Source organism: Durotheca rogersii, assembly GCF_024521655.1.
Source record: "Durotheca rogersii strain YMJ 92031201 chromosome Unknown GGS23scaffold_9, whole genome shotgun sequence".
Lineage (NCBI taxonomy): Eukaryota > Fungi > Ascomycota > Sordariomycetes > Xylariales > Xylariaceae > Durotheca > Durotheca rogersii.
In genome coordinates, this window is record NW_026251240.1 from 1,197,863 (window position 1) to 1,217,376 (window position 19,514).

Below are 19,514 nucleotides of genomic sequence, written 5' to 3' on the forward strand. Positions count from 1 at the left end.
GAAGAAAGCTTACTCAAAGGGAGGACGAGCAGCACGAGATGCTGAAGCCGAGAGATTTGTCCAGGTGTCGATGGGGATACCGCGTAAACACCCCAGTCCCTGTAGATGGGCTGTCGTCGTTCTTGACGCATCCCAGTTCATTGGCAACGGCTGCCGTATTTTTGGCTACCAAATCGGCCTTGGTATTGAAACCGAGCCCCGGACTGCCAGGCACCACTCTACCCATCGGTTCTCGGTCAGCATCGGGGTAACGTCAGGGGGCAAAGCAGCTCTTACACGGCTCGCTGAAATGGTACAGGACTCACAGCCTAAGCAGTACTTGATAGTCGCAAATACTAGCGGCTCCCCATCTGCCGCCGCTTGCTGTACGAGGCCCTCCGGTTCATAGAGCATCTCCGAGGCTGAGCCTAGGGCGTGGCCGCCTCACGTTCGGAGAGGAAATTGGCATAGTTCGAGGATGCGGCGAAGAAGAATGAGAAGCTAACTAGGCTTGGAGTTTGCTAAGCAGTCATATCTTACCTCCGTGAATCCACACCGGGACTGGCGACCTGGCATCTGGCGGCGTACTACGCGGTCGAGTCATTCGCAAACTCAGGCAGTTTTCGCTGATATTGGTAATGCGGCTCGTGAAGGGAAGTATATCACCTAATCCCTGAGGGCACTAAGCGCTAGACTGGGTGGCATCGATGATAGCCCCCTTGGGCGGCTGTGCGGAAACAGGTAGCGCAAAGCGACGTTCGCCCGAAGTGTCATCCCCGTAGAATATGTTTTGAGAATGCTCCACATCGTGCGAGCGGCTCTAATATACTTGATATTCTTGGCGACGTCGACCGTCACCGATGGAGCTTCAGACCATAACGGAAGTCCGATGCCGTATTCGTGTCTCGAGGCGTGCAGGGTGTGTTGTGAAAGCTCGAGATAAGCAGCGACTACGCCTATAAACAAGGCACCGAGCCCAAAGGACCACGAGAAAGCTTGGCTCACCGTAGCCTACTGGAGGTGAAACCCAAGGAGGAATAACCGAGTTGAGAAGCGCCAACCGGGCAGCTAGGAATAGGGAGCTGAGAGATGTGTTGGAATATGGATGCTCCCGAGAGAGGTCGGAGGGTAGACCTCAACTACGTAGGCGTAGTGCCATCGCGATCTCAAGTCGGGGGCATGCGGAGGGAGCCAAGTTTAGGGGAATCGATACGGAATATGAGAAACCTACCTATCCTTGGTCTGCCTAAAGCTAGGTACCTTTGTAGCACAACTACATACGCGTAGGTTGTCTTGTCAGGCATCATCTCCAAACTTGTCCCAGACCTACCACACCTGGCTTGTGAGTCGTACCTGGTAGGTAGCTAGCAAAGGGCTGGCGGGAAGGTAGGCGCGAGGGCGTCTCGAGAAAGAGGCCAACACCACGCCAGCCTCGCGCCGTCCGAGCTAGGAATGTGCGGAGCGTGGAGAGACTCATCAACATGCTTGTCCTACTTCCGCTACCTACGGCCGAATACTTATAGCAAGCGGGGATCTATAATAGGGGGGGCGGCTTGCTAGTGCGGAATGGTGACAACAAGATGGAATCGAGGGGGCACTACGACATATACCTAACCTCTGTATAACGTCAAGCCGGCCACTGACGGGCTCGGATGGGCCCCTGTGCCTGTGTAGTTGTCGTTGTCATATCCGCCAACCCTGACCTATGACTCTGGAGCAGAGACGGCCCGCCATACTATCTTATTGCTCCCCTGCGAGAACGAGTGCACACTTTAAACAATCTCTCTATCTTTACTCTCGGTAGCCTCGGGTACAGCCGACAAGGAGTAGGCGGTGAACCCCTTCTCGGGCGAGCGCCTCTTGATGGCAGACACAATGTATAGATACAATCTCCCGGTAAGCAGCACCGAGGAGGGTGATTCGGAGGAGCCCTCTCTCAGCTCTTCGCCTTCACCTCCCCGCGGGCCTTAGATGCGCGAGGAGCACGACCCAGCTCCCGCGGCAAGAATCAGATGTGACTACGGGGACCGCCCCTCGTATACCCCTTCCCGCCGTCGCGCTGGAATTCGTCTACTCCTCTCCGTCCTCCCGAGGGCCTGCTCGGGGCGAGGGGCCCGGGGCCGTGTCCGAGCCGATCTCGGACGCGCTGGTACCGAGTAAGTGGCCGTCGCCGCCCGGCCCGACATCCGGCTGACTGATCCCCGCCCGCAGACAAACGAGCTCAAGTGTAATATCGAAGACGACGACCTAAACCCTGTGCCGTCCATACCCGCCGCGGCACTGCCTGTAAGTGCTGCGGCGCGCGTACTATTCCCAGTCCGACGGCGTCGAGGAGTTCGACTTTGGTAAGAACCGGGCCCCACACGGGGCCTGCTGCTTCGGCTATTACTTCGTGTAGAGCGTGAGGCGCGCGGCGGGTTCCGCCGTGGAGCCGGCCGTCGGCGGCGAGCTCGAGTTCTTGGTTCCCGCGCCGGTGCCGTGGCTTCGGCTCGCGGGGGGCGTTTGTGGGGGGGAAGTGTTTCATGCCGCCGGCTTCTTAGCGGTTAGCCTCGACCACGGCTATGCACATATTATTAGCGCATAGAAATACGTCGTTATACATACATGGGGTTGAAATATACTATCACAAGACACACTGGCAGCGTTGATCCTACTGGTTGGTTTGAGAAAGGATAAACGTCCCCATTGCAATCTCTAGTTGTTACTACAGACAATGTATGAAGGACTGTCTTTTACTCCATTCACCCAAGAGGTACAAAGTGAATCACGTAGTTCTTCATCCACCCCCGCTCCCCTTTCCCCCTTTAACATAATGAATGTCACGCAAGGGATTCAGCCTCAAGCGGCTTCTCGGTGGAGGCACACTAAGCGGATCGAGGCCGCCCTCCCTCGGTCGGATTCCCCTATAGGAGCGGCGGACCTGAGAGGTCCATGCCACTGGGACAGTCCCGTATGTTCCTGCGTCCGATCCCGGACACGGTACCCGCCCCTGCGAGGTTGTGCTGGCGGCCGAAAGAGACGGGATGTATACATGATAGATATTCCGATGACCGTGGGCAGTGGGCGGTCTCTGGAGTATTTGAGTTAGGTATAGAGTGGCGATAGCGATGTGAGGATTTGGCCGTCTAGCCTAGCCGCGTAGGGAGGTCAGCCAGCTAGTAAGAGGAACCTCCCGGCATCGGGACGACCCGGCCGAAGTATCTCCTTAGACGTTGCGGGCCGCTATTAATGCTACCGGTTGTCGACCGAGTCCCTACTTATTCACCGACTATGGAAAGCAAACAGAGGGGGCCCCTCGTGCAAGCAAGGGATTCGTGTATATCCTGGATACCTTCGTAGTTAAGTCCGGAAGCGTAATAAAATACGCGCTTTAAACTGGCCCCGACAATTTGGGAACTACGCTGGAATTACGTCACACTTCGTCGCTGTAACAGTAAGACAGCGTATCGACGTGGCGGAATAACCATACGAAGGCCGCACCGAGACCGATGATGCTGGGCCAACTCCTCACACCCACCCACCCAATACCGACACATGTGAGCAAAGAAAAAGCCCTAAACGCCCCCGGATACCTCTACCATCCATCTGTCCGTCTACTCAGCCGACTGCCTACCCGCGGCCTGGGATGGCGGGCGGCGGGGCTATCCTGGTGTCGAAGACGCGGCGGTCGATGGGGCGGAAGTCGAAGACGCCGGCGAGCTCGGCGCGGATGGCCAGCAGCTCCTCGAGCGCCTTCTTGACCTTGTCGGGCTGGGTGTCGTCGAAGACGTTGAGCTTGACGTTGAGCACCCACTTCTGCGCCGGGTCGACGGGCCGCAGGTCCGCCCAGGCGGGGAGCGACGCCGCCGGCCGCGGGCCCGCCCCCGCCGCCGCCCCCGCGTCCGTCGGCACGTGGTAGTACCGGCTGAACACGAACTCGACGTTGTCCCGCACCAGCGAGTAGCTCTCCTGTATCACCTCGCTCTGGTACCTGCAGGCGGGACCCGTCAGCAATGCATCAACCATTATCATCATCATCGGGCAAGGTCGACGCGAACTCACCGGAAGCCGTTCTCGGCCATGGCCGGCAGGAGGCTGGTCTGGTCGGGGATCTCGATCTTCTTGCGGGAGGTGACGGGGAGGTCGCGGAGGGGGTCGGGCAGGTCGGTCCAGCGGAGGGTGGCGGGCAGGAGGTTGAACTCCATGGCGGCGCCGGTGCCGAAGTCGCGCTCGGGCACGGCCTCGTACGCGGTCTGGACGACGTACGACGAGCGCGCCAGGTGGCTGCTGAGCTCCTTCCAGAAGGGCAGGTACCGCGACTGCTGGAACAGCGGCAGGTTCTTGAGCTGCCGCGGCTGCGGCTGGCCGTGCAGGAACAGGATCCGGTGCGTCGTCCGCCGCGCCCGCATCCACGACAGCCCCTCCAGCACCGCCCGCGCCATCCCGAAGTCCGAGTCCCGAACCGACGCCGTCAGGAACAGCTCCCGCATCCTGCCTCCGCTCGCGCGCCTCGTCGCGCGCACGCTCTTCGTTCCCGGGGGCGGACCCGCTGCGCTGCGACGAGTGCGAGAGGTATGGCTGTCCGGCTTTGCGTGCCGGAGAAGAAGGCAGAGAGCGTGCGAGAAGGAGACACGAAAAGGGAATGGATATGCTTGGGCACGTAGGTATCTCCTCTAGGCAGCCGAGCAATGCCGCAAGCGATGAGGACGCATACAACGACACAATATCGCGTATACAAGTCGAGGAGGCTTGGCAGAGGGACGGGATGAGTGGATCGGTCTGTATAGATTACCTAGTGTATAGGCGTTGGAAAGGTTAGCATCGACGTGAAAGCTTGAGACAAGTATCTGTTAATTAAATGTTCCACGCTCTCGGACCCCACTTAATTTCCTAGTACCGAGGTAGTACCTGGAATATTTAACTAGGAAGAATATTCATATAGGGAGGCCAAAGAAGAGGCAGACACAGGTATATGGTGGTCGTGTATATTAATACAACTGGGTTGAGGCCGGGGACGTAATCCACGACACCTACTTTGAAGAGGGTATATGAATGGCATGGGGCTTTCTATACCTATAAAACAACAACATTTAGAATGCAACAGATCAACTGCTTTTATCGTCTCCCATCGTCATCTCAGCTCAACCTTGGGGTCTGGCCTGCAGCCACTCGTGGTTATGGGAAGGATTTGTATCCAACTCGGATGCCTCTTGCATAACCCAACGCAGAATAGTCGCCGTCACGCGAGCCCGACTCGGGGAATCCATTAGCTATCGTACCTCTCCTCATAAACTACCTAGGTATCAACTCATCATCGCGTGACTGCCGTCCGTTCGTTCACTGTAATATCGCCTCTTGAAAGCGAAACCCCCCTTGATCACAACAACATCAACACGACTAACAAGACCGAAAAAGGCGAAGCTATGGGCCCATTAGTGCTGGTTAACCGCGAGTAATTACGGGCTAGATAGAAGACTACATAGGACCTAACTGGCGCGAGGGTGACAACGAATCCTATAACTAAACAATTCGAAAGGCGCCACGCTGTCTGTCGGCAGAGTGCCGGGAAACGACATTTAAACCACCCGACCCTTGACCTGCTTGAGATCCTTGACCTTGATGTCGCGCCACATCATCACGCACACGAGGCCCAACCCGGTGATCGCCGTGGCGGCGACAAACATCCACTTCTGGGCCTCCCCGTACGAGAGTATGATGGCGTCTCGAGTCGGCGAGCCTATCGGATACGAGAGCTGCGTCGGGAGCTTGGCGTAGATGTCGGTGAGGTTTGCCTGCGACTCGGGCGGCAGGTTCTCGGCCAGCCTGACGGGGAACAGGCCCGTCCAGATGGCCGCCGAGATCGAGCCACCGATAGCACCCCCCACGCTGCTGAACATGCCTTCCATGGCGAGCACGACGGCCACGTGTTGGTGGGCTGCCGCGGCCATGACGGCGATCTGCTCGCCGATGACGCAGGCGCCGCCGGCAAAGGCGTAGAAGATCTCGCACATGATGATGAATCCGATGTGGGTGTCGGGCTGCCGGAAGTGGATGAGGAGACCGATGCTGAGAATCGTCATCGGCACGCCAAAGTACAGGGTAATCTGCTTGAAGTGGCCGGTGCGGTGGATTATCCATCCGACGATAAACGAGAAGAAGCACGACCCTACACTATAGATGTTGCCGATATAGCCGGTCTGCGTTACGGACAAGTTCATAACGACCTGCAGGAAAGACGTGAAATAGGCGGTCCAGACATAGAATTCGACAAACAGGACCGCGGACAGGATGCAGGCTCCGAGCACAGTCCTGTCCTTGAGGAGTTCCCAGGGCATGAACCTGACGGGCGCCAGGAACCTCTCCCAGAGAACGGCGGCGACGAGGAGCAGAGCGCCAAAGACGATCATGCAGATGGTCAGGGGGTCTCTCCAGCCGTAGTACTGGTAAGAATAGATGTTGAACGGAAGCAAGAACAGCGCGAAGCCACCGCAGAGCAGGATCAGGCAGACGATATCGAATTCCCAGAAGTAGTGCTTGATGGACTGCCAAGTTGTTCGGCCGCTAGAAGTCAAGGCAAGCAGGCCAGCCTTCCGGGCTTTCGCGTAATTCCAAGTAAAAAGGAAGAACAGGGGCAGGCACATGACCGGAGTGATGATGGAGAAGATACCGAATCCCCATCGCCAGCCAATACCGGTTAGGGCATGATCGGCCATGGGACCTGTAATCCATACGGTGATGATGTAAGGGGAGCTGATAAAGGCCAACATCAGACCTCGGTTCTTCAGCGAGGACGTATCGGCGATGAAGACGGAGAGAGAGTAGCTAATTCCGTTATACCTATACTCGTAGAAGAAATTAGCACCCTTGTGGCTCGAGATGAAGTGCTCGTTGCTCGGGGGGGACGGAGACAGAGAGAGGTGAACTCATACCCAACCCAGTAGAACACTTGCGCAGCGGCGTATGTTTCGACATTTTCGCACGCCGCCATCATAACAAGACCGAGTGTCATGATGAGGACGACGACGAGGAAGCCCTGGGGACGACCCCAGATATCGAGGATTTTGGCCAGAGGGAGCTTCGAAACACCGCCGATGATGCCAGACATGACACCGGTGGTGGCAGTCAAGGAATGCTGGTAGAATGTGCTCGTGACGTACGGACCAAACAGATTGCCCATGCCCTGTTGCATGGAGTCGACGAAGTAGATGATCCAGATACTAGAAGCATGTAGGTATTAGGCGACAAGGAATAACGCAAAGAAACGTGTAGGAGCCCGTTGTCGCTTACAAGATATAAGCTAGGATGAGATCCCGTTGCGACCAGACCTTAGTAGTGGCCTCGATCTTCTGGACACCGGCCTGGGCAGTGGTGTCGATCGCATCCGAGTCGGACTCGCTGGCGTGCGGCGGTACGTCGATGGCGCCGGCTTCCTTGTCGTGCTCCTTGTCGTGCTCCTTCTGTTCCGATTCGACCACCGGCACCACAAGGGGCCGGCCGAACCGGGCGAGCGGTCCTCTCATCATCGTGAGGGAGGGTTAGGCAAGCTCCAATGGTGGGGAATGGAATGAAGTGCGAAGCCTTTCGCCGGTGGTAAGTACCTATAGCCAAACTTGACCCGGTCGCGGGGGAGAGGGAAGCGAGAGAGCAGCATCGAAGAGAGGGGGAGGGGACTGACAGCTATTTAAATAGCCCTATGGATAACACAGTAAATTGCACGTACCTAGTATGCATCGAAGTAAGGTAGAAGGATGGAGGGAGCCGTACGCGAATGCATAGCGAGAACGACCTTGCTCGAACCCCGGGCATCGGAATCCAACCAACGAGAAGGACACTGGCTGGGGGTGGGGCGAGATCGCGACCTGGATGGAGGGATCGAGTGGGTTTTTTTTCTTTTCCTCCTTTTTTCCAAGTCACACATCGAGCGACCCAGGCTCAAAGAGAGGCGAAGTAATCGCCCACCATGATTCGTGATTCGATATCCAGAGCTTAGAAAACATAGGCGATTAGGTACCTGCGAAAAATCAATGAGATGAAGCCCGGATACGGCAGAGAGGATGGACGGAAAGCAGTCGGCCGGCGGACGGATCGGAAACCAAGAGAGCTACTAGCATCAAGCATCGGCATCGCGATACTCGCCGCTTCACACTACCTGCCCGCGGTCTCTAACCCTTAGACAGGTACCTACCTTTACTACGCAAGTCTCGAGATCCTTTCATAGCTTCTACCGCGAGGAAGGGTGGTTACGTAAAACCGCGCCAGGACATGTCTCCGAGCTGAAAGGGCAATCCCTAAATAAAGGTGTGGTTGCGCAGCGTTCGTAGCTGGGTTGCAACATGGCGTTCCCAAGGAGGAAGGTCTTCGGTGATGCCAGTAGACTAGAGGTTGTAAGGAATTCCTAGGGACCCATAGCTCAAGAAATCCCGGTCTCGACCAGGCCGGATTGGGCTGGTTAAGTCGACTCAGTCCCGGGCGCTACGAACGAAAATTGTGATCAGATTGATAAGATAAATTCGTCTGTCTTATTTTATCTGATCCCATCGACTTGAGGATGGAAAGGAACTCGGGGTGGGGACGCTACCACCTAACAGGTAGCGTAGTGATCCATCGCAGCCGAGGAGAGCTAGGCGACTGGCCCGAGGAGGACCAACGAGCTGGGCCTTCGCGATCTCGGCCATGCTGGCAACCACCCGTCGTACGTGTGCGGCCTACCTCGCACCGTCAGGTTAACTTTACGTGCGTTAGGAACAAGCCAAGATAGCCTGGCGAATACCTACATACTAGATGGGGTCAATCCTGTGCTCGAAAGAGACACAGCGTACAAGCAGTTTAAGCCCGATGGCCAATGCGAGATTCGGGAAGGGATTCACTTGTGACACCAGTGGAGGCTGAGATGTGTAGTGATACCTACTTGACCATCGACTATCACGACGTTAACCCAGTCTGCGGCGACCCGTCACAGTTGCGCTATAGGTATTTGCAGCTGGGCCCGGCGTGAACACAGCCGATTAGGTGTCCTATACGAGGCTTCGTGGAGACGCGAGGGGAAAAAAGAAGGTTGGCTAAGATCTATAGGTACGTCATCGTAAATTGATCTGTAAGTGGCGCATAAGTAGGATGCCCTAAGCTGGCTTCGCTTCGATAGTGACTACGTTGCATCTCGATAGCTCGACAGCTCGCTCTTATTCCCGGGGAGGAGAGAAGGGCAAGTTAGTTGCCAGAGGGAGGAGCCCAGAGAGCGGAAGACGCTGCCGCACCTCGACATCGTCGTGTAGGTAGTACACGCGTCCCACTGTCGACTAAGACAAGCTGGGCGACGTAGGTCGAGAGGGTTAGCCAGGGTCGATCCGACCGCTCGCCCGGCTTCGGATGGCACCACTAGGTGTGCTACCAGCAGCACCCACGGTACTACGTAGTACGGGCGCGAGGGAGGGCATGAGAGATAGGTGGTGCGGTATCGCATGTCAACATCCAGAGTGTGGTGATGTGGTAAGCCAAGCGACGGGTATGCATGTCCATGCAGAATTCCCCAAGGCGAGGACGGCCGAACTAAGGCGTCTCAGGAAGGAAACGAGACAGAATATTTATATGAACCTGGGCCGGCTAGCGCATGGAATAAATTGCGCAGAGGAAGAGGGCAGGGTGGTTGGTAGGCTTGGTAGGCAGTTTGCTCCCAGGCAGCTGGAGAGGGGCGAGCACTCGGACGAGGACCGGGGGGGAAGTGAGACTAAGCAATTGGATGAAAATTCCATGCATCCACGTTGCGTTGGGAGCGATGCAGCAGCGATACGGGGGCATGGGAGGGGAACGAGGCGAATACGACGACACCGCGAGGCTCCGATGGACAGACATGTGATGCTGGTGATGTAGCGGCGAGTGTTTTCTTCGGCCGGTATGAAAAAGGCCAAGCAGCGTTTGCACAGGCGCTCCTACGCGGCGGGCCTTCTTAGAATGGCTTGCAGGAGGGTTGTTGGACTGTGCCGTCGCATTGCTATGAGCCATATAGGTACGGTACCTTGACGCGCGGGGAGCTTGTCAGAGGTTGCGCGGGGGACAGGTGGAGTGCCTGAGCTCCCTATGCGATCAGGTACCTGCAGCGCCTCTTAGCCCGCCTCATGTACCTAACATACCCGTAAGGTTGGGTATCCTATGAGGTCAGGTACCTACCTGGAGGGTAGCGCAAGCAGGTTCTCGACCGACCGGCGGCGGCGGCGCACGATACTCAGACAGCATCGGGCCATATGGAGAAGGTCGGTAGACAGCCAATAGCCATACTACGTACCGTGTCATACGGACGTTTGCAGAATGTACGTTTAGAGGTATTACATGTGTGAACCGAGATGTGCTTCCCCGGCCGCTGTCATCAGCTGTCATTGGACGCCTCTTCGTGGCGGCTTACGTCCGATTAAGCCACCCACGTGACCTGGCTACCCTTTGGCTCTCCATTTGCTCTCCTCTCCTGCTGTTCCCCCCACCATCCGTTGCCCAGCCTTTGAGTAGCTCCACGGTGCCGCCGACAATCTTCCCACTCGCTCGCCGCCGGCACTGAGCGCGCAGAAGAAGACCCGCGAAGATTATCCGTCGGCGAAATTCTTTTCATTCGGTGCTATACGAACTCCACCCCCCTCGTAAGGGCGACTGACTACGCACCGGTCGGGATCAGAAAGGGAGGAGGGGAGAGAAGAGAGCGGGAAAAGAGAAAAGAAGAAAGAAAAAAAAAAGCGCCCCAGACTCGGCCGACAAACCGTACGGCTACGATCGTCCCTCATCCAAGATGTCGGCGTCGCAGAAGCCGATCCGCCTTCCCCCCTTGAAGACTCTCCGAGTCCGCAACCCGAACGGCCAGCGCGAGCGCCCGTGCATGGCCATCATGTCCTCTGTGCTCGGTGCGTACACCTATATACCTACCTACATATATCCCGGCCCTTACCTACCCCCCTCCTCTCGCCCGCCCGCTAACCATCCCGCCTCGCCTGCTTCCTAGCCTGCTGGGCGTCCGCCGGTCACAGCACGGCGGGATGCGCCCAGATCGAGAACGCGCTGCGGGAGTGCATGGACGGCCCCCAGCCGTCGCGTCCGAAGGGCAACGAGATCAACTTCCACCTCGCCCGCTTCAAAGACCGGCTTACGTACCCGGCGAGGAAGAAAAAGTGAGACAGCCAGGGCTGGGAGAGAGAGAGAGGTGGCATGCGATACGGCAAGAAGTACGGAGCTGTCGTGCGTCGGTTCGTTCCCCTCGGCCGATGCTCGAGAGCGTCGATGCGCCTGCGCTACGCCTGCGCTACGCCCGCCTTGTACGATGTGATATAGAGAGGGAGGGAGACTGCATCGGGGACAGCAGGAAAAAACTCCTTTCGCGAACGAACGACCTGGCGTTACGGCTTGAGCCTGAGGTTGCCCAGACCGAATCGGGCCCCCAGTGGCCGTATCCTGGTTGTTGTTTACCAGATGGATATATCGGCTTAGCATGAAGAAGAAAAAAGAGATACCTACCTACCTTACTCCCGCTTAGGAGGACGGGCACATATACGGTAATAAATACCGGCTAGACATGAGCAAGCAGCTTGAGCTCCGGAAAACTCGAGGCCTTCTTTGTTGTGTATCTCTTAGTCGGGTGTATGTACCAGTATGCATTTACACACGTAAGGATATCTAGGTGTCTACGTGTCTATGTGTCCTACGAGTACACATGCTCTCGGGCGTCGATTACGTAGGTGCTTCAAACTCGCATCGGTTCCCGCCGCAAGCCGAGCTAGGGGACAGGACCGCTATATCGCGTTTTCGATTATATACCCACGTATAATCATACACCCCTTTACCTTGCCTCCCCCCCTCTCCTCTCTCGACATCCCTAATCCCTCCTTTCTCCCCCTCTTCCCCTTCCCCTATCCTCCCGCCCTATCCTCCCGCCCTACCGGTACCCCCCTAGCACAGGCACGGCAAGTGCAGGCTCTGGTAATTGCTACAAGTGCGGCCGGCGGGCACGTCGCTGCCGGTCTGGAGGTAGACCTGCCAGTAGTCGGGGGCGAGTTGGCAGGCGAGGAAGTTGAGCTGGCGGCCCCAGGGGCTGGCGTGGCGGGTGATGATGGTGTCGCCCTCGAGCGCCCAGGCGTCCGTTGCGCCGGCGCCGGCGCTCGCGCCCGCCGCGAACGTCAGCGTCTTGTACGATGGCCCGCCCGCGCCCGCACCCTCGACGTTCAGGTACGCCGACGTGTTCGCGCTCTGGATCGTGCCCCCGATCGCGAAGAACTCGCTGCTCGCCTCCGGCCCCAGCACCGGGATCGTCGCTGCGCGCGTGCCGCCGCCGCCGCCGCCGCTTAGCGAGAGACGCAATGGAGCGCGCGCCTAGGAGGCGGCCGAAAGAAGAAGAAGAAGAGAGAGAGAGAGAGAGAGAGAGAGAGAGAGAGAGAGAGGTAGACTCACGGTCCTCCGGGTACGCCTGCAGGTAGTAGTGGAAGACGGGCGCCTGCACGGCGCGGATCTGCTCCGGCTTCGCCAGCGCGGCGCCGGCGAGGGCGAGGACGAGGCCCGTAGGCACGGACGCGCGCATGTTGTCGGGGTTCGCACGAGGCGCTGGATGCCAGCCGGGGGCGAACGGAGAGGGCAGACAGACGGGCGGGTGCTTTCTTTGACGTCGACGTCGCGGCGGAGGTCGTGAGTGGTCGTCGAGGTGTTGCGAGTATACAAGGAGGTATTAGGTTGGGGGCAGGGCGGTAGGTAGCGCAGACAGCAGGTCGGTCTGCTACAAGTACGCCCGGCCCCCTCCAAGCTGTTCTGCGCATCCGTGCTTCAGCGGGCCGAGAATACTAGGTATAGGTGGGTGAGAAACAGTCCTGTCTTGGATCCATGTCGGCGGCAGGTCGCTTATTTCTGCTAATTTGGATGAGATTAACCAGAGCAACGTTCCGGAACGAGTTGGGCGTAATAGGAAAAACACGGAGGAACACGTCCGTCGACACCACCCTCCTTCCCCCCTCGACCGGTGACGGATAACTTGGGCCAGACAGTACCCTTCACACGTCTGTTATTAGCAACGGTGGCGGGTAGGTAATCAATCACCACACACGAAGATGCTAGAGATATATCAGGGGTGAACCCTAGTTCGATAAATCTACGAGGTCTAAACGCAACAACATCTTGAAATCTTTACTTCATAGACCTCCCTTCTATAGAAAAGCAGCGAGCTCTCAAACTTTGATATCTCTCCAGACTCTTGGATAGAACCTGCCATTATACTTGCTATGTCCCAACATTCCAGAGCTACGAGGCCCCTCCACTCTACTCGCCGTGCGAGAATCCCGCTCGGCTTTGCTTCCTCCCCCTCCCCTTTCCAATATCGCGACAGTAATCCGTTCCTAACTTCATCTTCGATGCTTATTAAGTCAGATGCGTCAGATAGTAGAACCGCCATCCGTTATAACTAGCGCCGGCCCGTCCAAGGTTATCGAACATTGTTAAAGTTCGAAACACCTCACTGTCCTCCCTTCTACTGATGGCCCCCTTTAGAGTAGTGGCCGCGACTAGCCAATCTTAATCAAAGTTCGTCGACTCTTGGTTATCGGTCGTGCTTGTTAGTACGAATGGTGTGATTTGGGGTATGGGAAAACCAGGAATCGAACCCGATCTAGAATTTTAGAGCTCGTCGGGGCTTCGAGAGAATCAGTCCTGCTGTAGCGGTGGCGATATCTTCGGCGGTCGAGGGTGGTCTCCTGCTGCAGCACCGGGTTGCCGCGTTGCCGGGAGAGGGTCTCTGAGAGTCCCTTAAAGTTTGGGAGGAGCCCTTCGCCGGAAGAACACATGTGACCAAGAGAGGTCTGGTATCTTAAGTATGTCCAAGAATAGTATAAGTCGTGAAACGAACGTCGTCCGAGATCCGGAGGATGAAATCTGGCATACCCACGCGGCCGAAGCACTATTGGTGTGAGCAACTACATCGATATAGAATGCAGGCTAGATTAGTACCGTGCCTCGGCCGTCCCATTAAAGATGTCCCACATTGGCGTATCCGTAAAGCCTTCCTGTCTCGAGTTCCCCGGGTGCTTGACGCGCTCACGCTGTTTCTCCGACGCAGAAGAGTTCGATCTCACCGACGCCGCTGGAGTACATGTTGCGTGCGCTCTCGCGCCACTCTAGGAACGCGATCTGAATATCGTCGTCGCTCTCGATCGTTACGGAATCTCCGTCCTCGTCACGGTACCGCAGCTTCAAATTGCCCTTACCAATCGAGCTGTTCGTGAATCGTGCAAGCTTGGCATCGATGCGGTCGATCAGCGACTGGTACGCGATGTTGAACGGAACGACTAGTGTGAAGTAGGTCCCGTTATCGCAATTCACCTTGACCTTTAGCTGCGCGGGAATCGCTAAGTCTGGATTTGTGAGAGGATTGCCTTGCGTGGCAGTGCCCAGGGGAGGCGACCCAGGGCCGCGGTTCTCAAGGCTCGGTGGCTGGGGTGCCGTTCCTCCCGGGGCTGCCCCGGGCGGGACGGGATGTGACTGCCGGGGGTAGACAGGCTGCGTGGGGAACTGGGCCATAGTTCCACCGTATTGACCGGTTTGCCGGTCTGACCTTTCACGTTGAACACCTGGACTCTGGGTATTAGTACGGATCGGGAGGTCCTGTCTGGGGGAGCCGGTTTGAGACCGTGGAATGTTTGCATCGTGTGCAGGGTGAAGGTGAGGTGGGATTCCGGGGACGGCGGGGACTGGCGTGCTATTATTGGTTCTACGCCCGTTCGCCTGCCCATTGATGTCTGGGGTGCTATAGGAGCGACTACGTTGCTGTTGAGCCAGGGTTTGCGATTGTGAAGCCATAACGGGTAACGAAGGTCCTCTAGGATTCCTTCCGTTCAAGGGGGATGGGCCATCTCTCGAGGGAGCGCGCGGCATAGCAGGTGCAGTATAACGGTTGTTGTCTTCCCGACCTGCTTGGGGTGTTCCAGTCCTTGGGAAGGGATACTGACCGGGTGGCGCAAACAAGGTGCTTGCTGTGCTTGTGCGCGAGGACGCGGGGGATTCTGTCGTCGGAGAGAAATAAGACTCGCCAGGACGAAGATTAGGCGACTGGGCACCCCCTTGGGTCTGGAGGCTCAACGGCCCGGACGGCGCCGGAAGGGGGAACCGCGGCGGTGGCGCTCGAGCGATGCTGGCGAGGCTCTCTGTAGTCGCAGATCGTGTCCTGAGACTCGTGCTGGACGGATTTCGATTCATCACCCCGCCAGTCGCAGAGCCCCCGAAGCCGAGGCTCGACGGAGGTTGCCCCTGCGGTTGCTCGTCGTCGTCGTCGTCATCTTCATCGTTCTGGGCGTAGGGATTCTCGATATTGTTCTGGCCTCGCATCCAGGCGAAGTCTGGAGTGGGTTGGTCAGGACTGGTGGTCGAAGCCGGCGCATTTTCCCTCTTCTGGGTGACCAGCCCCGTTTCCCATTTCTTCATCGTCTCCTCGTTCGAGAACTTAATAATAAAGTTTTCCACCCCGGGATCGCCCTTCCACCAAATCTGTACGGTATACGAGCCTGAACGCATTGGTTAGGTTGGATGTCGCCGGCAGGCTGGTCATCTGCTTACCTGGTTTCGCGAACGACAAGATTTCCGTCACATTAGTCATAAATATCCGCCCCTTAAGCTGAAGTTTATTGTTCTTGTTCGGAATCTTGGGGGCAATCTTGTTCTTGTCCTTCTTATCCTTCGTCTTATTCGGCTGCACCTCCTTGCAACAGAGGAGAATGTTCTCGAATAGGTATATCTCGTACTAGAATGCTGTCAGCCCTCTTCTCTCCACCCAAGACCATAAGGGGAGAGTCGCGATCCTGGGACTTACGTCCTTCTCCTGGTCACTGCGGCCGGTAATGACGGTGTATATGCCATGCAATATTAGCCTTCCAAACTGCTCTACGCGATGATTCTTCCAGTCATCCACCCTTTTTTTAAGGTCTTCCAGTGCCTCCTCTAGAAGGTCGTGGTTGACTGCTTCGTTAGCCTTTGTAAGGACTCGCTCCGCTGCGTCGATACCCGCTATCAGATCGGACTTGGTCTCTTCGTCTTCGCACTTTTTTACTAGGCCCTGATGCGCGTTAGCTTCGCCCTATACGAATTTGAAGGGCGAGAGTATCGAACCTTGAGTAATAGAGGATACTTGACTAGTCTCTGCATGGGCTTTAGGAGGAAGCTATCGAGCGTATTAAAATCGAAGGACACAGGGTGGTCGGTGCCCTGGATCTTGTCGAAGACCTGGCTAGCTATCTGACCCGCCTTCCGCTGGTTCGCAATGAAGGGCTGGTAGATTTCAAACCCGCTCTCGTAGGTGACGAAGGGGGCACCCCATCGTTGACCGTCTCGTGGCATCGAGTTGGTAGTCTCGACACGAATCAGGAATCGTCTCTGGAAATCCAAGATGGCATTGATGTTCAAGAATATCTGGTGGATGATATCACCGGGAATCACGCCCTTCTGCTCTAATGTCTTCTTGAAATCGTGGAGATTCTCGAGATCTTGGACATATTTGCGCTCGGTGTCGACGAGTTCCTGGATGATGTGATCGCGGTATGTCATCTGAGACGCTGGTGCTAATATTGGGCCGTTATCCTCGGGGTAAGGCTGAATCTGGAGTAGGAAGTTTCGTTGTTCGGCGAGGTCGAGGACGTGGTTTACAACTTGGGTCACCTAGTCGGGGAAAGTTAGCACGAGGACCGAGAACGGGCGGCGAGCAAGCAGGATCGCACGCGTCGAGGGCAACGCTCGGGATTGCTCGGGGCCGGATATACCTTAACAAACCCGGTAGTATCGTTTCCCATCAGATCGCTAATCACGAAGCACTCGGACGCGGGGATGTTGAGCTGTTTCATGCAGGCTTCGACGAACTTGAAGATGGCTATCTTGGATCGCCTCGTCTCGGTGGCGGCCGGATCGATCTCTAGCGGGCTATCGGGCTGCAGACAATTATATATAGCCAAGAGCGGAAGACCCGTACGCAGCAGGTTCCATAGCGACTCGACAGGGCCATCCTCGGTGGCAGAGGCGGCTTGGCTCTCGAACTGAGCCTCGAAGTTAGGAACGCGACATAGTCGCTGCTTCAAGGTGATGCAGATCTGGTATAGCGACCTCGAGGCGTCGGCCTTCTGGTTGATGATATTCGAGGTGGCCACCACGTTGCCGGCGGGCGCCGGCTGGACGATTGTAGATGCCGACATAGAGGTGAGGGAAGTGTTCGAGGAGTTGAGGGCAGTAGACCCGGACAATTGACTTGTCCGGAGGCTGCTCATGGTGGATGCTACTGACATGGATCCGTACTTGTTGTCGGCTGGGAATACGGGGGCCGTGTTCGTCCGTAGGAAGGCCGGAGCATGGGCCATGCTCTTCAACCCATACGAGTCTCGCCGCGATGGATCGTGCTTTATTTGGGAGTGGAGATCCGAAATAAAGCGGGTGCCGTCAACTGGGACGTCTCGGATCCGGAAATGTATTGGGCAGATTGTCGGTATTTAAGCTGACCGATCAATCGAAACGGAAAGCAGGGCAAGCCCTTGGGGGGAAGGGAAAGGGGAGAGCAGTTGGTTCGGCGAGATTGCCGTGATGGGCTCGGCGGCGCGTCGAAGTCGTCGAGGCCCTGCGTAAGGTTGACTCTTTTTTTCTCTCCTTCTTTTCGAGACAAGACCCAGTCGCAATCGCAGCGCTCGTCCCACGCTGGTTAGGCTACGGTGGTATGCCCGATCAATGCTGAGGATCAATCGACGCCAATGGCCGTGTCGAATCCTAGGCCCGGATCTAGGGCGACAGCGAAGCAGATGGGGTCTGAGTCTGTCTCCCCTCCGTCGCCGCCTTTCTTTTTCTGATTCTCGGCTTCTTTTGTGATACGCGCTCTCTTGAATCAAGCCCAGTCTCACACGCGCAAGCACACACAAGCTATCCTAAGTGCTGCTGTTCTTTCTTCTTCCGGCTCCCCTCTTTGCCTCTTTGCGGGCCGGCGGCAAATGAACGAGTTCGTTGGGTATCCGCGGGGCTCGACAGGCTGCCTCGAGTGGCAGATGCGGCGTTGGGGCGATAGGGGGTTTGAAACCTGGGGAGTCAAGGCGGCCGTACTCGGCGGCTACATGAGAAGCAGCAGCGGAAGAGCGAATGGAGTGGGTAAAGTCGGCTGATGCAGCGGCGTACCTACATAAATTTATGTAGGCGGTAGGTGGTTGTAGTTGGCTGTGGGCGGCCCCCTCTGCTGTGCGAGTGGATTTGTGTCCTGGTGTATTTATGGCTGGGTTGGACCATTAACCTGTGTCTGGATTGCAGATGGGATTTTGGGGGGGGAGGTAGCCGGGACAGGTAGGTGTGTGTGTGTGTGTGTGTGTGTGGACTATGTGAACGGCGGCGGCCCAAGCAGATATTGAGAATAGGAAATGGAGAGGATGTCAGGTCTCGGGGTCGTCTATCTCGGTCGACGTGAAGTGACTAATGCGTCCTAACATGCCCGGACGGGCTAGTCATCGTTACATGGTTGATTGGGGCATTTCCCACCTCACTTCCACCACTGTAACCCCCCTATGGGGCACTCTTTGGTCTCCCGCGTTCTTCTCGATACCTACTCATACCTATCTCAACCGCATGTCCCGCCGGCACCAGGCAATCCCATTAGGTACCTTTACCACCTCGCCCGTATATCCGTGTTCCCTATTCCCTATATCCATCCATGTGTGTATCAGTTGGTCTACCCATCATGTCAGGTTATCCCCCATTCAATAGGAGGGCACGCTGTGTCATCAATACATATATAGGTACACATCAGAAGGTCACTCTATCGCATATTTCGACACAGGGCTCACACCTTCATACTGAAGAGGAGAGGCGGGTGTCTTAGAAAGTAGAGACTTATACGCCACTGCCGCCACCACTGCGCTATGCATGAAATGGGTGTATACTTACCTACCTAAGTATATAAATGCATGTATGTATGAGGTTGCCAGCCTATTATAAGTTCTATACGGAGGGACGAGGTCGATCAGCGGCCTACCCTCCTAAGGTCGGCCGTAGAAAACCAAGGACATCGGTTCATATAGGTATTAGGTACCTACCTACCTCTCGGCAGGTGGGCAGGTAGGTACTACGTAGGTACCTAAGGTAGGTACCTAGGTAGGTAGATGGGCAGTTGGTACCTATTACACAGGGTAGACCAACACGGGTAAGTCCGTCTACCTGCCGTGACATGAGCAGGTATTTGCGGAGCAATACAGGTACCTGTAATCAATCCCACATAATCTCGAGAGAGAAGAACCGTACTGGGCTGGTTGTATTTTTGGGAATCTATACCTCCCTATACCTACTGGTATTTACTGGACACCTAGGACCTGCTTCCACACTAAAGTACCTACCTAGGTAATTACAGGAGATATCAACAACTGTGTACGCAGGTACGTATATAGATGTCATCGCCCACGTTTCCCCTCCTGCTTGGCTTGGTGCCCTATTGTCAATGCACTGTCCTAGTAGTTACATTGTTCCGGACAATGCCCCTCGTAGAACTCGATCCGTCGTCGCCCTTCGTTGTGGGCCGTGGCTGGGAGTCTCGAGGTTGTAAG

At 56.4% G+C, this 19,514-nt stretch overlaps 5 protein-coding genes across 5 annotated transcripts; 1 reads left to right on the top strand and 4 right to left on the bottom strand.

The window, feature by feature from the left end:
- Positions 1-3,327: 3,327 nt before the first annotated feature.
- Positions 3,328-4,829, bottom strand: GGS23DRAFT_539182 (mediator complex, subunit Med18). Its single transcript, XM_051514799.1, has 2 exons — positions 4,021-4,829; positions 3,328-3,949 (listed from the first exon to the last, which is right to left on the bottom strand). Exons 1-2 carry the CDS (start codon positions 4,446-4,448, stop codon positions 3,589-3,591), a joined length of 789 nt encoding a protein of 262 aa, XP_051372256.1. The 5' UTR covers positions 4,449-4,829; the 3' UTR covers positions 3,328-3,588.
- Positions 4,830-5,534: 705 nt separating this feature from the next.
- GGS23DRAFT_605083 (MFS general substrate transporter) lies at positions 5,535-7,481 on the bottom strand (the record flags this gene model as incomplete). The annotated part of the gene is made up of 3 exons (XM_051519702.1): positions 5,535-6,795; positions 6,888-7,175; positions 7,246-7,481. The coding sequence occupies 3 exons, from the start codon at positions 7,479-7,481 to the stop codon at positions 5,535-5,537; spliced, it is 1,785 nt and encodes a 594-aa protein (XP_051372257.1).
- Positions 7,482-10,729: 3,248 nt separating this feature from the next.
- Positions 10,730-11,109, top strand: GGS23DRAFT_596722 (mitochondrial ribosomal protein 10; the record flags this gene model as incomplete). Its single annotated transcript, XM_051518517.1, has 2 exons — positions 10,730-10,841; positions 10,940-11,109. The coding sequence occupies 2 exons, from the start codon at positions 10,730-10,732 to the stop codon at positions 11,107-11,109; spliced, it is 282 nt and encodes a 93-aa protein (XP_051372258.1).
- A 415-nt stretch (positions 11,110-11,524) lies between these two features.
- Positions 11,525-12,831, bottom strand: GGS23DRAFT_539284 (uncharacterized protein). The gene is made up of 2 exons (XM_051514800.1): positions 12,379-12,831; positions 11,525-12,242 (listed from the first exon to the last, which is right to left on the bottom strand). The coding sequence occupies exons 1-2, from the start codon at positions 12,735-12,737 to the stop codon at positions 11,918-11,920; spliced, it is 684 nt and encodes a 227-aa protein (XP_051372259.1). The 5' UTR covers positions 12,738-12,831; the 3' UTR covers positions 11,525-11,917.
- A 1,173-nt stretch (positions 12,832-14,004) lies between these two features.
- GGS23DRAFT_605084 (uncharacterized protein) lies at positions 14,005-17,303 on the bottom strand (the record flags this gene model as incomplete). The annotated part of the gene is made up of 5 exons (XM_051519703.1): positions 14,005-15,467; positions 15,520-15,703; positions 15,773-16,015; positions 16,069-16,614; positions 16,716-17,303. 5 exons carry the CDS (start codon positions 17,301-17,303, stop codon positions 14,005-14,007), a joined length of 3,024 nt encoding a protein of 1,007 aa, XP_051372260.1.
- Between the last annotated feature and the right edge of the window lie 2,211 nt (positions 17,304-19,514).

Coding starts and splice junctions, on each gene's coding strand:
- GGS23DRAFT_539182 (XM_051514799.1), bottom strand. CDS start 4,448: ATGCGGGAGCTGTTCCTGACGGCGTCGGTTCGGGACTCGGACTTCGGG. Junction 3,950..4,020: donor ATGGCCGAGAACGGCTTCCG/GTGAGTTCGCGT, acceptor TCCCGCCTGCAG/GTACCAGAGCGAGGTGATAC.
- GGS23DRAFT_539284 (XM_051514800.1), bottom strand. CDS start 12,737: ATGCGCAGAACAGCTTGGAGGGGGCCGGGCGTACTTGTAGCAGACCGA. Junction 12,243..12,378: donor GCAGGCGTACCCGGAGGACC/GTGAGTCTACCT, acceptor GCACGCGCGCAG/CGACGATCCCGGTGCTGGGG.